The 14616-nt window shown below is 37.5% G+C and overlaps 2 protein-coding genes across 2 annotated transcripts; both read left to right on the top strand.

Annotated features, from left to right (window-relative positions):
- Positions 1 to 2542: 2542 nt before the first annotated feature.
- On the top strand, positions 2543 to 3524 carry LOC120184641 (stress enhanced protein 2, chloroplastic-like). The gene is made up of 2 exons (XM_039189055.1): positions 2543 to 2921; positions 3004 to 3524. Exons 1-2 carry the CDS (start codon positions 2607 to 2609, stop codon positions 3271 to 3273), a joined length of 585 nt encoding a protein of 194 aa, XP_039044986.1. The 5' UTR covers positions 2543 to 2606; the 3' UTR covers positions 3274 to 3524.
- A 5232-nt stretch (positions 3525 to 8756) lies between these two features.
- LOC120184637 (4-alpha-glucanotransferase DPE1, chloroplastic/amyloplastic-like) lies at positions 8757 to 14447 on the top strand. Its single transcript, XM_039189051.1, is given in 17 exon segments — positions 8757 to 9232; positions 9344 to 9394; positions 9569 to 9657; positions 9765 to 9825; positions 9900 to 9978; positions 10749 to 10885; positions 10993 to 11151; positions 11246 to 11322; positions 11751 to 11890; positions 11979 to 12010; positions 12100 to 12174; positions 12395 to 12442; positions 12444 to 12468; positions 12921 to 13009; positions 13558 to 13602; positions 13682 to 13834; positions 14165 to 14447. Coding segments are annotated over 17 exon segments (1722 nt in total). The 5' UTR covers positions 8757 to 8875; the 3' UTR covers positions 14270 to 14447.
- The last annotated feature ends 169 nt before the right edge of the window (positions 14448 to 14616 follow it).

Here is a 14616-nt window from a genome sequence, read left to right as displayed (position 1 = left end):
AGGTCGTTGAATGAAAGAGCCAGATGTTTGCGGTTGAATGCGGGGCTTCCCAAACACTTCTGGGCTGAGGCTGTTAACATGGCGTGTTACCTTATCAACAGATCGCCAAGGGCATCGCTGGCTGGGAAAGTTGCAGAGGAGGTATGGACTGGTCATGATGTTAGTTTTGATAACTTACGGATTTTTGGTTGTCCTGCTTATGTGCATGTACCTGCTGATGAGAGATCCAAACTTGATGCAAAATCGAAGGAGTGCATTTTTCTGGGTTACAAGAAAGGTGTCAAAGGATTCAAGTTCTGGGATCCAGTTGCGAAGAAAGTTATGATTAGTAGAGATGTCGTTTTTGATGAACAATCCATGTTGCAGCAGAAGCAAGACACGACAGTGGTGGATTTCGAGCAGTTTCCAGTTGAGAAACCAGAAACTTCTCAACCGACTTCTGGTGGTTCCACTACGGATGATTTGCAGGATTATAGTCTCGCCAGAGACAGGGTGAGACGGACGAATATAAAGCCTCCGAACAGATTGGGTTTTGAAGACTTGGTATCTTTTGCACTTATTGTTAGCAGTGATGATCCGGTTACTTTTCATGATGCCGTTACTAGTCAGGAAAACGACAAGTGGATGGCAGCCATGGTTGAGGAGATGGAGTCTTTGAATCACAATCGCACATGGGAGTTAGTTCCCCTTCCTGAGGGTAAGAAGCCGATTGGTTGCAAATGGGTGTATAAGAAGAAACCAGTAGTAACAGAAAAAGAGGGGGAGAAGTTCAAGGCTCGTTTGGTAGCGAAGGGTTTTTCACAGCAGAAAGGAGTTGATTATGATGAAATCTTTTCTCCTGTGGTCAGACACACTTCAATCCGAGCAGTACTTGCATTGGTGGCTAGTTGGGATTTGCATTTAGAGCAGATGGATGTTAAAACTGCTTTTTTGCATGGTGATTTAGAGGAGCAGATCTACATGCGGCAACCTGAAGGTTTCACTCAACCTGGAAACGAGCATTTAGTTTGCAGATTGAAGAAATCTTTGTACGGGTTGAAACAGTCTCCGAGACAGTGGTATAAACGGTTTGACTCCTATATGATCAAGATTGGCTACAACCGATGTGAGTATGATTGTTGTGTCTATGTTAAGAGCCTTGATGATGGTTCTTTTATTTTTCTATTACTGTATGTTGATGATATGTTGATTGCTGCGAAGAACATGGATGATGTTATCGGTTTGAAAACTTTATTGAGTCAGGAATTTGATATGAAAGATTTAGGTGCTGCAAAGAAAATTCTTGGAATGGAAATTTGCAGGGACAGAGACTCAAGGAAACTGCGGCTATCTCAACGGGGTTATGTTGAGAAAATGCTAGAAAGGTTTGCGATGAGCAGCGCGAAACCAGTTAGCACTCTATTGGCGAATCACTTTAAGCTCTCATCAGAACAGTGCCCCAAGACAGATAAGGAAGCTGAAGATATGGCAAAGGTTCCGTATTCTAATGCTGTTGGCTGCTTGATGTATGCGATGGTATGTACTCGTCCTGATTTAGCTCATGCTGTTAGTCAAGTTTGTAAGTACATGTCTAAACCTGGTAAGCAACATTGGGAAGCAGTCAAGTGGATCTTTCGGTACTTAAAGGGTATTGTGGGACATGGAATTGTTTTTGGGAGTCAGCGGGATAATCCTTTGGTTGTAGGATATGTGGATTCAGACTATGCAGGTGACTTGGATAATAGAAGATCTACGACAGGGTATGTCTTTACTCTTGGTGGAGGGCCTATTTGTTGGAAGTCTACTGTTCAATCTATTGTGGCTCTATCTACAACTGAAGCTGAGTACATGGTAGCGGCTGAAGCTGCAAAAGAAGCTTTATGGCTTACTGGTTTAGTGAAGGAGTTGGGTGTTCAACAAGGTGGAGTTCAGTTGCTTTGTGATAATCAAAGTGCTATTCACTTGGCTAAGAATCAGGTGTATCGTGCTAGAACTAAACATATTGATGTAAGGTTCCACAAGATCAGAGAGTTGGTTGCATCTGGAGAGGTTTTGTTTCAGAAGGTACATACTGATGAAAATGCCGCTGATATGTTCACTAAGCCAGTTACGACAGACAAGTTCAAGCATTGCTTGGACTTGTTGAATGTTCGAGTTGTTAAAGAATCAAGGTAACCCAACCCACATTGAATTTTCCAAGAGGCAGGATATTCGCCAAGGTGGAGATTTGTTAGGTATGGCTCATAAATATACCAGTAAAGAGGACAGGAGATGGAGCGGAGTGAGCGAACATCAACTGTCCTTACAAAGAAAGTCTCGTTGTGGGGTTACGAATTATGTGGGTTGGGGGTGCGGGGGCGCAGCCCCCGCGGTACGGTACAGGGTTAATTTTGTAATTATGTACCAGGGTTTTCTATTATAAATAGAGATGTAACCTAGACCTAAAACATCATTGAATAAAAACTTCTAGCGCCGCCTAGGCACCGAGGACGTAAGCACATTGCCGAACCTCGTAAAATTCTCGTGTTCTTTTGTTTTCTTTACCCGTTTTCGTCAACAACCCCATACATTCTAGGAATCGTCAAACCAAACCCTGTCTCCGCTTTCTTTTTCCTTTTCAATTTTCTATGGCCACGGTGGCGCGTGTGATTCACTGCCAACTACTCTCCACAAAACCCGGAGCTAATACTAGGAGAGAACTGGTTGGTCAGGTTCAGGTCCCGGTTCAGAAAGTGAAAGTGGGTGAAACTGAGAATGGAAAGATTGTGTTGCAGCCCCGGTTATGTACGTTAAGATCCTACGGTTCGGATCCAGTTGGTGTGATGAAGACGAGAAAGGAAGAAGGTGATCAGGTTTCACCCTTTTTCGAGACTTTATCGGAGTATATCGAGAGTTCCAAGAAGAGCCAAGACTTCGAGATCATCTCCGGCCGCCTCGCCATGGTAATTAAACTTGAAACTTTGATGATCCAATTTCTTTAAGATGTTTTCGATTCCTTAAAGGAGGGTTTTCTTATTTTTGCAGATTGTGTTTGCTGCAACAGTGACGACAGAATTCGTGACGGGAACCTCCATATTCAGGAAGATGGATTTGCAAGGGATTGAGGAAGCCGTAGGTGCGTGCCTAGGGGCGATGTCTTGTGCGGCGGCTTTTGCATGGTTATCGAGTGCTCGGAACAAAGTTGGTCCGATCTTCACCGTCGGCTGTAGCTCGTTTATCGATTCCGTGATCGACCAATTCGTGGATGGCTTGTTCTATGAAACTGATGCAAGTGACTGGTCTGATGATATTTGAAATCAGAAATCGTGATGGTGTTGACGTTTATACACGAGTAGGATCTCCCTTTGAGAGAAATGAAGATTATAGTAATTATTATATGTGGAGTTCCTGGTAAAGAAAACTAAGAGTTAAAGATGGAGTACTTAGGTTGTGTTGCAGCAGATCTTATAGAATCAAAGGCATAAATAGATGGAGAATGGGATTGAAGTAATAGTTCATAGTGTCTGCCCATCTCATGTGAGATTATAGATGTTAATTTATATAAACATTATATATATGGTAATCAACTATTGGAGTAGTTATGCATATTTTTTTAATTCTTATTTTTTTAAATATATACACCTGTGTTCAAACTTACATTAAAATATTTTTATGTATGATAATGAAAAGAAGGGATTAAATAAAGGTTAAATTATGCGATTTTTTTTGGTCTGATTGACTTTGTTCATCAATTTCAAAATTGAGAGTACATGGTCCCTAATTTTATCGATCCGTTCGATTTTAGTCTCTAACATTGCTGATCTGTTCGATTTTAGTCCCTTAGCTATGTTACATATTCGTTAAGGATTAACAATGAAGAGACCTAAACCAGACATACCGATAATGTTAGAGATTATTTACGCTTAATTTTTAATTTGGTGATCAAAATCGGATAGACCCTAAATAAAAAAGACTATTCACGTAGTTTACCCTTAAATAAAAGAGAAAATAACTTCAGTGACCAAAAATCCCAGATAATATACGATTTTGACCAACTTTTTTTGGATTTGCGAAAATGACCAACAAAATCGCAATGCGATCTCTAATTCGCATTGCGATCTCCACTATCGCAAATTCGCGTTGCATTTCGCGTTGCGATAGTTGAAAATCGCGTTGCGATTTTCCATTTCGTGTTGCGATTTTCCATTTCGCGTTGCGATAGTTGAAATTCGCGTTGCGATTTTCCATTTCGCGTTGCGATAGTTGAAATTCGCGTTGCGATTTTCCACTTCGCGTTGCGATAGTTGAAAATCGCGTTGCGATTTTCTATTTCGCGTTGCGATAGTTGAAAATCGCGTTGCGATTTTCCATTTCGCGTTGCGATAGTTGAAATTCGCGTTGCGATTTTCCATTTCGCGTTGCGATAGTTGAAATTCGCGTTGCGATTTTCCATTTCGCGTTGCGATAGTTGAAATTCGCGTTGCGATAGTCTACAGTTGTCGTTGCGATTTTCCAAATTCGTTGTGATGGTTAAAAAAAAGATTTTGTTTCTTAAGAATTTTATCTAAAAAGATAGTATCCGCGCGGACGTGTCGAAGACACGTATTACCACGACCACGACCACGACCACGACCACGACCACGACCACGACCACGACCACGACCACGACCACGACCACGACCACGACCACGACCCGACCCGACCCGAGACGAGACGGACGGCGGCGGCGGCGCGCGAGAGTTTCCCTTGTTCTCTATCACTCAACAAGGAAGTGGGAAAGCCAAGCCTTAAATACCATTCCCAATAGTGTTTCCAATACTATGTGGGATTTGAGCATTACCAACACTTGTTCCCAATACTATGTGGGATTAAGCCTTAAATAGTGATATTATTTTTGAATGTTTTGCTTAAAATTGCAATAATCGCGATTGATTGTAGATTGACTTTTAATTATGACATATTTAATCGTATAATACTAATGCAATTGGTTGCTGATTCAGTTGTTTTAAGGTGCATGATTGTTAATTGTTTCCTGAATATTCACATTGTATTGGAAACAAGTGTTGGTAATGCTCAATCCCACATTGTATTGGAAACACTATTGGGAATGGTATTTAAGGCTTGGCTTTCCCACTTCCTTGTTGAGTGATAGAGAACAAGGGGGACTCTCGCGCACCGCCGCCGCCGTCCGTCTCGTCTCGTCTCGTCTCGTGGTCGTGGTCGTCGTGGTCGTGGTCGTGGTCGTGGTCGTGGTCGTGGTCGTGGTCGTGGTCGTGGTCGTGGTCGTGGTAATACGTGTCTTCGACACGTCCGCGCGGATACTATCTTTTTAGAGAAAATTCTTAAGAAACAAAATCTTTTTTTTCAACGAATTTGGAAAATCACAACGACAATTGTAGACTATCGCAACAAATTTGGAAAATCGCAACGCGAATTTCAACTATCGCAACGCGAAATAGAAAATCGCGCGAAATGGAAAATCGCAACGCGATTTTCAACTATCGCAACGCGAAATGCAACTCGAATTTGCGATAGTGGAGATCGCGTTGCGATTTCAACTATCGCAACGCAAAATAGAAAATCGCAACGCGATTTTCAACTATCGCAACGCGAAATGGAAAAACGCAACGCGATTTTCAACTATCGCAATGCGAAATGCAACGTGAATTTGAGATAGTGGAGATCGCAATGCGAATTAGAGATCGCATTGCGATTTTCTTGGTCATTTTCGCAAATCCAAAAAAAGTTGGTCAAAATCGTATATTATATAGGATTTTTGGTCACTGAGGTTATTTTCTCTAAATAAAATATATCGGTCTCTCTTCAATTTGGATTTATTTAACTGGTTAGGACACTGATAATGTGATGGAAAAAGTTCGTAAAATAATTTTTTCCTATTTCTAATGAACTAGTATACTAAAATTTCTAATTATTCCAAAGATTACATCTAAATTTTTAACATTTGAAATTATGGTTTACATTAGAAATTACGGATACTTACTAAAATATTAGCTATCCATTATAATTTTTTGTACGTGAAAAGTTTATTTTCTGATTTTTTTTTTAAAAAAATCTTTAATAATTTGATATTGCATTATAATATACAGTCAATAACGATCAACAGTTAATCAATACTATTTAATTTATTTTCTATCAATACTAATTAATTTCAGTCAATAATAATAGTAAAGAATGATCAACAATCTAATCAACATTCCTACTTAACACCAAAATAACTCATACTAATCCCAAAATATTTTATTTTACCTAAATATGTTATCTATCTAAAATTTCTGATTCCTACCAAAATTATGTAACATCTACCATAATCTATATATTTTATCAAAACATGTACAATACCACAGAATTTATTATAGTTACCAAATAGACCAAAATATTTTAGGGTAAACTATATATTTAGTACCTAAATTATTATTTTTGTTCTATTTGTTACTCAAACATTATTTAAAAAAAAATTATATATAAAGTTTAGTTTATGTTTCATTTTGGTATCTCGCTGTTAAAAAATTAACGGTGATGTTGACTGTCACCATAAGGTAATGATATGTCATCTTTGAAAAAAATAAAGTTTAAGTACTAAAACAGAATAAAAGTAATAATTTAAGTATTAAATGTGTAGTTTACCCTTTTTAATTTATTTTTCATAAATAATACCTATATATATATATATATATATGGTTTGTTAAAATTGAAACTTATACTAAACTAATGGTTTTGAAAAAAGTCTGTGTATCAAAATGAACAAAGGTAATAGTTTAGATATTAAACATGTAATTTAATATCAATACTAAATCAATTAGAAATATAAATACTACTCAAGAGAGTATCAATAAACAAATTATAACCAAAGATTTATGTGATATTGAGAAGTTCGATAAAATATATGCATCAACTAGATAATTAGCCAAGTAAATTTTTTAGTAAATTTTTGTTTTTCCCACTAAAGTTTCAACAGTAAAAAATTGATCACTAATATTATCAATTTATAATAAACCGATCACGTACCGTTAACCATTGTTACTAAAACGTTAAATCAAATGACCTAGCACTATTTGACCATGCGAGATCCCTTTGACCGGCCATTTGACTATGCTCTTTTATTTTGCTTCCTTCATCATCTTTTGTTTTGCTTTCTCCATCATCAAACTTGTTTTCTTCCTTTCATATAAACACTAACTCAACGTAACGATTCGGTAATTAAACTCCATGTTATAGTAAACTGTTTGATTTTCTTATTTTATTTGATTTCTGCAGCATATGGTGAACTGCACCAGCCTTCCACTTCTACTTACGAAGAATAGTATATCTTCTGCTGTGAATTTCATTTTACTTGGCATATCATCCCAAGGAGGGCCTGCTGTGTTCCTTTCCTCATTGCAGTGCAGTTTGTCCATGCTAGCTCGTTGCTACTCCTTTCTATGATAAGCAAGATTCCATACATGTTAACAAAAAGTAAACTTGCATTATAGTTTCCGAGGGAACCTCTTGTAGGCGTTGAATGATCGTGTCCACCTTAATACCTAATTAACATGTCTTTCTTGTTAGCGAATGACATATATGCCTCTCTGTGTTTATCCTTGTTTCTTTTAAGATTGAGATAGTGCTGGAAAAGCTGAGAATATTGAGGCCATAGATGGAGTTGTAACCCCAATGAAAGCTGGTGATCACAAAGCATAAGAAATTAAAGGATATAGCATCATGGATGATAAAAGATTGTAAATATAATCAACTAGGGGGAAAAGAAATAACTTTTTTTCAGATAACAATGGAAGGGACTTGAGAGCTGCACGAAATTGTTCATCCTTGATGGCGAGGAGTAGCAGCATTGAGCAACCTGTCATCTGCCGAGAAGTTCCTTTTGCGCATTTGCTCCAAACGATTCATTGCTTTTTCAATCTCCTTTTCCCGTAAAAGCCCATTGATAACGACACTATATGAGATGGAATCGGGTAAGCAGCCCTTTTCTTCCATTTCTTTGAGCAATTTATCAGCCACCAGTGACATACCGTGAGTAAATATGTATGCATGTATTTCTTTCCTTTCTCTTATAGTTTCCAAGCGTTATCAAGTTAGCTTTGATTCGTTTGTGGTCCTCGAGGTAACAATAGGCCCAGAAACAGCAGCCGCGGTTAAAGTGTTTATATGAAAGGAAGAAAACAAGTTTAATGATGGAGAAAGGAAGACAAAAGATGACGAAGAAAGCAAAATAAGAGCGGAGGGTCAAGTGGCCAGTCAAAGGGGTCCCGTATGGTCAGATGGTGCTAGGTCAGGTCAACATTCCTATATTTCAGTAACGACTGACCGATTTATTATAAATTACTTGTACTTTTGAAACATTAGTAAAAAACGAAAACTTAAGAAAAAAATTAATGACTTTTTTATAGAATTCAATTCAAATATCTGAAGAAAAGCTATTATGCTCTTTAACTATTAAATCGATTTGATGGGTTGGTAACGAAAGATTTAGAAGGCAAATTCCACTTTCCAAGATTAACGGGGAATTAAAGAAATGAATAGATGAGCGTGTTTTAGTGCTCCGTAGAAAACTCGACGGAACTGTGTTACATTGGCGTCACTTTTTCCGGTCTATGTGTGGATTTAACTCAATTTTCTATTTCTACCCAATATGTTCAATTCAACCTAAAATCAAACAGTTTGAATACCAATTACCTTTGTTTTTCCGTGTAATTCTCACACTTACGACGCTCGACGCGACAGCTTCACGTGCATCCCCTTTCATTTCTGCCTAAGCATTGCTAAAGCTACCAAGTGCAGCGCTTTCACTAATAATTTGGTTTTTGTTTTTCTAGCTAAATATAGATCGTTGGTTTTAAATTCACTGTATGGTCCCTTTCATTTATCGCATTCCCCAATTCACAGATGTCTGCAGATTTTGATGGCGCTTCCTACCCATCTCTCGCTTCCTTCCTCCACTCTTTTCGCTCCAAAATTCCATCCCTTCTCACCCTCTCCGTCTTCTTTCCCTTTCTTCTCCAAACCGTGCTCCAAATCTCTCAATCTTCGCCTTCGTGCTGATGTCCTCTCTTCCACTTTGACTGCTATGGAAGTCGGTGAAAATTTACCACTTAATTATGGTGACTGGCTTCCCCAGCCAGATCCGAACCAGCGCCGAAGAGCTGGAATTTTGCTCCATCCCACTTCCTTTCGTGGACCTTATGGCATCGGGGATCTTGGCGAACAAGCTTTTCATTTCATTGAGTGGCTACATTTAGCTGGTTGCTCCGTTTGGCAGGTATAACCCGCTTCATTTAAGTTCGGAGTTCAGTTAAGCTAAAATGGATGCAAAATGTTATGGATTGATATAAAATTTATATTAATGATTGGAAATTGATTGTCAATGTAGGTGCTTCCCCTTGTTCCTCCTGATGGTGAAGGATCGCCATATGCAGGCCAGGTGCTGCTTCACCAATGTCTTATTAATTATTTATTTTTCTGTTTCAATAAGTAATAACAATCGATTCTGAGAGTTTATCAATTTAGATGGTTCTCTTTTTACTAATTATTGATTTATGTTTCCTCTTTGTTTTATACGAAATTGTGTAAGCTTCCTTGATGATTATTGTTTCAGGATGCCAACTGCGGTAGCACTATCTTGATTTCACTTGAGGAGCTTGTTAAAGATGGTTTGCTAACAAAGAAAGAGCTTCCACAACCAATGTGAGGAGGTTTTTTTATTTTTTTGGTACTGTTATATTTGGCTAAAATTGTAGTATAACATAATCTTAACACTTACAATTTAAGTAGCTTCTATGTCATTTGTGCAGTGATTGTGACCGTGTGAACTATTCTATTGTTGCTAAGCTAAAGGATCCTCTGATAACTAAGGTAAAGCATCTTCTGAATGACACTTCTTTATCTGGTTAGCCATGCTCAGTTCAACTCATGTCATCATTTCTTAGGCCGCAGAAAGGCTACTCTCAGCTGATGGAGAACTTAAAACTCAACTTGAGGCTTTCCGTAGAGATCCTACCATATCGTGTGAGCTATTTATTTTCCATATAATTGCACTAACTACAATTACATTCCTGTGTACTTCTAGTTTAAATATCCGCTGAGCTTCAATCTGCATTTGATCGTTTTATTACTGTGTGAATCTACTGAGTTTGTGGGCTTGAGAGTGAAAGGTTTTTGGTGGAAAAATAACGTTTTTTTTTTCTGGGATTAAAAGGGGTTGACAAAGATTTTGAAAATACTCATTTTTGACTTATTTACTTTCTCATTCTCAATTTGCGTGCTAGTCATTTATTTGGTGCAGATTCAAATTGTTTCCCTACGTTTTCTCAATTATTTGAATGAAATTACTGTAATGAGATGACTTTTATACAAATCTTTTGCTGGTATTGGTCGAAGTTAGACCTTCTTTCATCCAAATTTCTCTGAATTTACTCTGCAAAATCCTCGTGATTCTTTTCATGGAACTTTTACTTTGATGTCCTGACTCCTGATCCTTCCATGTCGCATGTTTTATATATGTAGTGATTTACAGTTAAGAGATTTCATAGGGAGTTGTCTGCCAGCAGTAATTAATTTTTTTAAAAACTTTCACTTGTGTGCATCTGTAGCTAAAGAGTTTTACTTTATCCTAATTATTTAAGTAATACTCAAGAGAATACAAAAAACCACAAAGTAAAAGTATTGAGGTTTGTTCTTTTTGATGTACTGATTTATCATGCTCCTTTCCATTACCTTTGAATTTAATTTTTGTGAAACTGGAGGCCTTTCTTCATGATTTTTTTTTATCTTTTTAGGTTGGCTCGAAGATGCAGCTTATTTTGCTGCCATCGATGACCATTTAAAAGCATTCAGTTGGTATGATTGGCCTGAACCTTTGAAAAATCGCCATCTTGCAGCCTTAGAAAGGATATATGAGGAAAAGAAGGATTTTGTATGATCTGGATCTCTCTTATTAAAAATACTGGCTTAATAGCATCATATACTAGCTGCCTAATTTAGATGCTAATATTGCTAGCTGCCGTTGCTTTCATTTGACAGATAGACTTGTTTATTGCTAAACAATTCCTGTTCCAAAGGCAGTGGCAAAATATTCACAGCTACGCACAGGCAAAAGGAATCAGCATAATGGGAGACATGCCTATTTATGTAGGTTATCACAGTGCTGATGTTTGGGCAAATAAGAAACATTTTCTGCTGGTGAGGAGTTTATTTATGATCAAGAATAATTTAACTATGCTCCAAATTGTTCTATTGTTAGTATTGGCTACAAGTTTTCTGTTCTCTTTGACAGAATAGGCATGGCTATCCATTGCTAGTCAGCGGTGTTCCACCTGATGCCTTCAGTGAGACTGGTCAGCTGTGGGGGAGGTTTGTACTGACCAAAAACAAGTTCATATGCGTGTTATATAAACAATCTAGTTTTTTATAACTATTTTTACCCATGCTAGTGAAAGCAGGGTATTGTTTCATGTTCATTATGGAGATACATTACATATCCAATTTATGCACCTAAAGAGTGTTTTGTATCTTTTTTCTTTATTTTTCCTCCCTTGTTATTTTATTGCTAGGCATGTCTTTTCGATTTCCTAACAAGGTTAGTGGTCATTTATTCAACACTTTTTAACTGTTAAAACTCACACAAATTATTTTAGTTATAGCATTTAAACATCTGTATGATGTTTTGCTCATCCTGATATCCAGCTCTTATTTTCTCTTAGGCTATGTTTGCACTTTAATTTTTTATGCTAGGTTTTTGCTGCACCGGTCGTCTTTAATTAAGGTATCCTTTATTTCAGCCCTCTATATGATTGGAAGGCCATGGAGAAGGATGGATTTTTATGGTGGATACGTCGCATTAGACGTGCACAGAATCTATATGATGAATTCAGGATTGACCACTTTAGAGGATTTGCTGGCTTTTGGGCCGTCCCTTCTGGTGAGTTGTAAACTATACTGAATGAATGGTGCTTGCTAGAAATGTGATACACTGAAAACCACGTTACTGAGACAATTAATCTATGCAGAAGCAAAAGTTGCTATGGTTGGACGATGGAAGGTCGGGTTTTCTGATTCTGACCATGCTAAAATTTTCTTCAATTGTCCCATTTTCCATTTCCATTACTGATTTTATTTCCATGATAGTAGGTCGGTCCTCAAAAATCGTTATTTGATGCTATCTACAGAGCAGTTGGAACCATCAATATCGTAGCTGAAGATCTGGTATGTTCTGCTTGATATAATATGAACTTATATCATTTTTCTTTCTGTTTCTTGCTGTAGCTTTATTTGCTAATCCCTTCTCCAAGGAAAGTGGCAAATAGATGCTTCAAGATTTAGCAAGGATGCTGAGGATTTTTAGGGTCCAGAAGAACGTTTTGTTTAACTCTGTAGTTCATGTCCTCCTTTGCAAACTCTCATCCTCTTGTGTACCACATGGCAGGGAGTTATAACCGAGGATGTGGTTCAGCTTAGGAAATATATTGGAGCCCCCTGGAATGGCTGTTCTCCAGTTTGGTAATATGTTGCCACTAATTAACTGTGACACCTAGGGATGGGCATGGGACCCGAACACGACAGGTTCGGGTCGGGTCGGATTTGGTTTTAGGGTGAAAGATACCCGACTTGACCCGAAAAAAATATAATTTTACCTTAGATATTTAGGAATAATTACAATAATACCCCTCTATGTATTATTTTTTTCAATTAAATCACTGTTTTTATTGAATAAAAATAATGTTTTTTTTATTATTTCGGGTCGGGTGGAGGGTATATATTATGCGGGTCGGGTCAGATTTCGGGTGGAGGAGTCATTGTTCTCGGGTCAGGTCGGGTGGACCAAAAATCCGACCCAACTTGACCCATGCCCATCCCTAGATACCATATTTTTTAAATTATCATTTTGACTGATGGCTTTTGATTTGGCATTCTTTGATATTGTAGTTTTGTCCCATTTTCTCTTGCTTTAGGTTTTGGTAGTGACTCTAGAAACCCTCATTTACCTCACAATCATGAGCCAAATCAAGTTGTGTACACGGGAACACATGACAATGACACGGTAAAGCTCCTTCAAGGTTCTTCGTTCTTGCCATACTCCATTTTCAGTATCATGGATGCTTGAAAGTTGGCATGCTGCATGCCAGGAATGATAGTTGCTTTTGGGAACTTTATTCCATCTGAGCAAACTTCATTAATCAAATGCAATTCGAAACAAAACAAGGACAGCATTTAAGATATGGAATGACGGAAATCACAATAACAAGTAAAAAACAAAACCAGTGAAGACAACTCAGAAGTAATTCATTTCAATTTTCAGCAAAAATATTGAAAAAATTACATAAAACAATGTTAGTAAGGGAATCACCCATGTCTAGAAAACTAATATCTGAAACAAACATCAAAATTTTGAAAATTGTCTCAATCTTAGAATATATATGGAGGAAGAAGAGTAGGGATAAAGAATGAAAGAGAGGGATGAGGTGTGAAATTTGATACGACACTAGTCATATATTCGAGCTTAATGCATATTTTATATGGTTTCACAAAAAATATTTTACCAAATCTTTAGAAGTTGTATAGTAATAGTTCTTTTTGATGATCTCATAGATCCAAGGTTGGTGGAGCAATTTGATGGAACAAGAGAGGTCCAATGTGAGTTTCCTTTGTTATGCTAAAGCTTCTGATCAGATTTATTATCTTGTATTTGTTTTACATCAAAAATTTGTCCCAGGTATTGAAATATCTTCGTATCACTGAAAAAGATGAGATCTCATGGGCACTCATCCAAGCTGCAGTTGCTTCAATAGCTCAAACAGCTGTCATAACCATGCAGGATGTTCTCGGGTTAGACGGGTCTTCCAGGATGAACATTCCTGCAACACAGGTAAATATAATTTCTTCGCATGTGCCAATATGAGTGTGCTGTAGCATGGGGTAATTCAGGTTCATGCATCTAGAACATTGTGCAAAACCTTGCTCCCATTGGTTGATTAATTTAAACTTGGATGACACACGTCAGAATCTTCCTTGTTTTAACTTGATCCAAAGTTTATTATTCTTCCCTTTCTAAGTTCTCTATTTTTTTCTTTCCTGTTGCAATTACATTCTCATCTTTATCAAGGTAAAAAAGGAAAGTAATATGTGCATTGTAAGTGTCTCATATACTCAAACTGACCGATTTCCACAAATCTCAATGTGACCTGTTGTTGTGCAGCAAGGAAACTGGGGTTGGAGAATACCTAAGTCCATGAGTTTTGATTCCTTGGAAACCGAAGCCTTAAGGTTAAGGTATATGCTTTCCATGTATGGGCGAATGTAGTTCCGGAAAGCTTCATATATTTCTTTTCCTCAATAATTACACATGATTTTAGATTTGGCCACCCCTTATCATGTGTCGAAAAACACTCTGTAGCTTTGAATAAGTTTTTCTTATGATCAATGCTTAAGAGTAAAATATTATTTATAAACTAATAAAAGACTTGATGCCCTTTCATTTCTATCTGGCTTTAAAATCTTACTTTCTAGATAGATGCTGCTTGGTGCAATGACTGCTACTTATAATGGATGAATTAATACTAGCTTCATGGAGAGGACCCAAAACTCATATCCCGTCTGCTTTTAGCTTGAACTCTTAACCTAGCTCGGTATATTTTGTGCTTGAATCTT

This window comes from Hibiscus syriacus, unplaced genomic scaffold, assembly GCF_006381635.1.
Source record: "Hibiscus syriacus cultivar Baekdansim isolate YM2019G1 unplaced genomic scaffold, ASM638163v2 tig00112925_pilon, whole genome shotgun sequence".
NCBI lineage: Eukaryota > Viridiplantae > Streptophyta > Magnoliopsida > Malvales > Malvaceae > Hibiscus > Hibiscus syriacus.
Note: the sequence above shows the minus strand (reverse complement) of the source record. Positions and strands in the feature narration are given on the sequence as shown.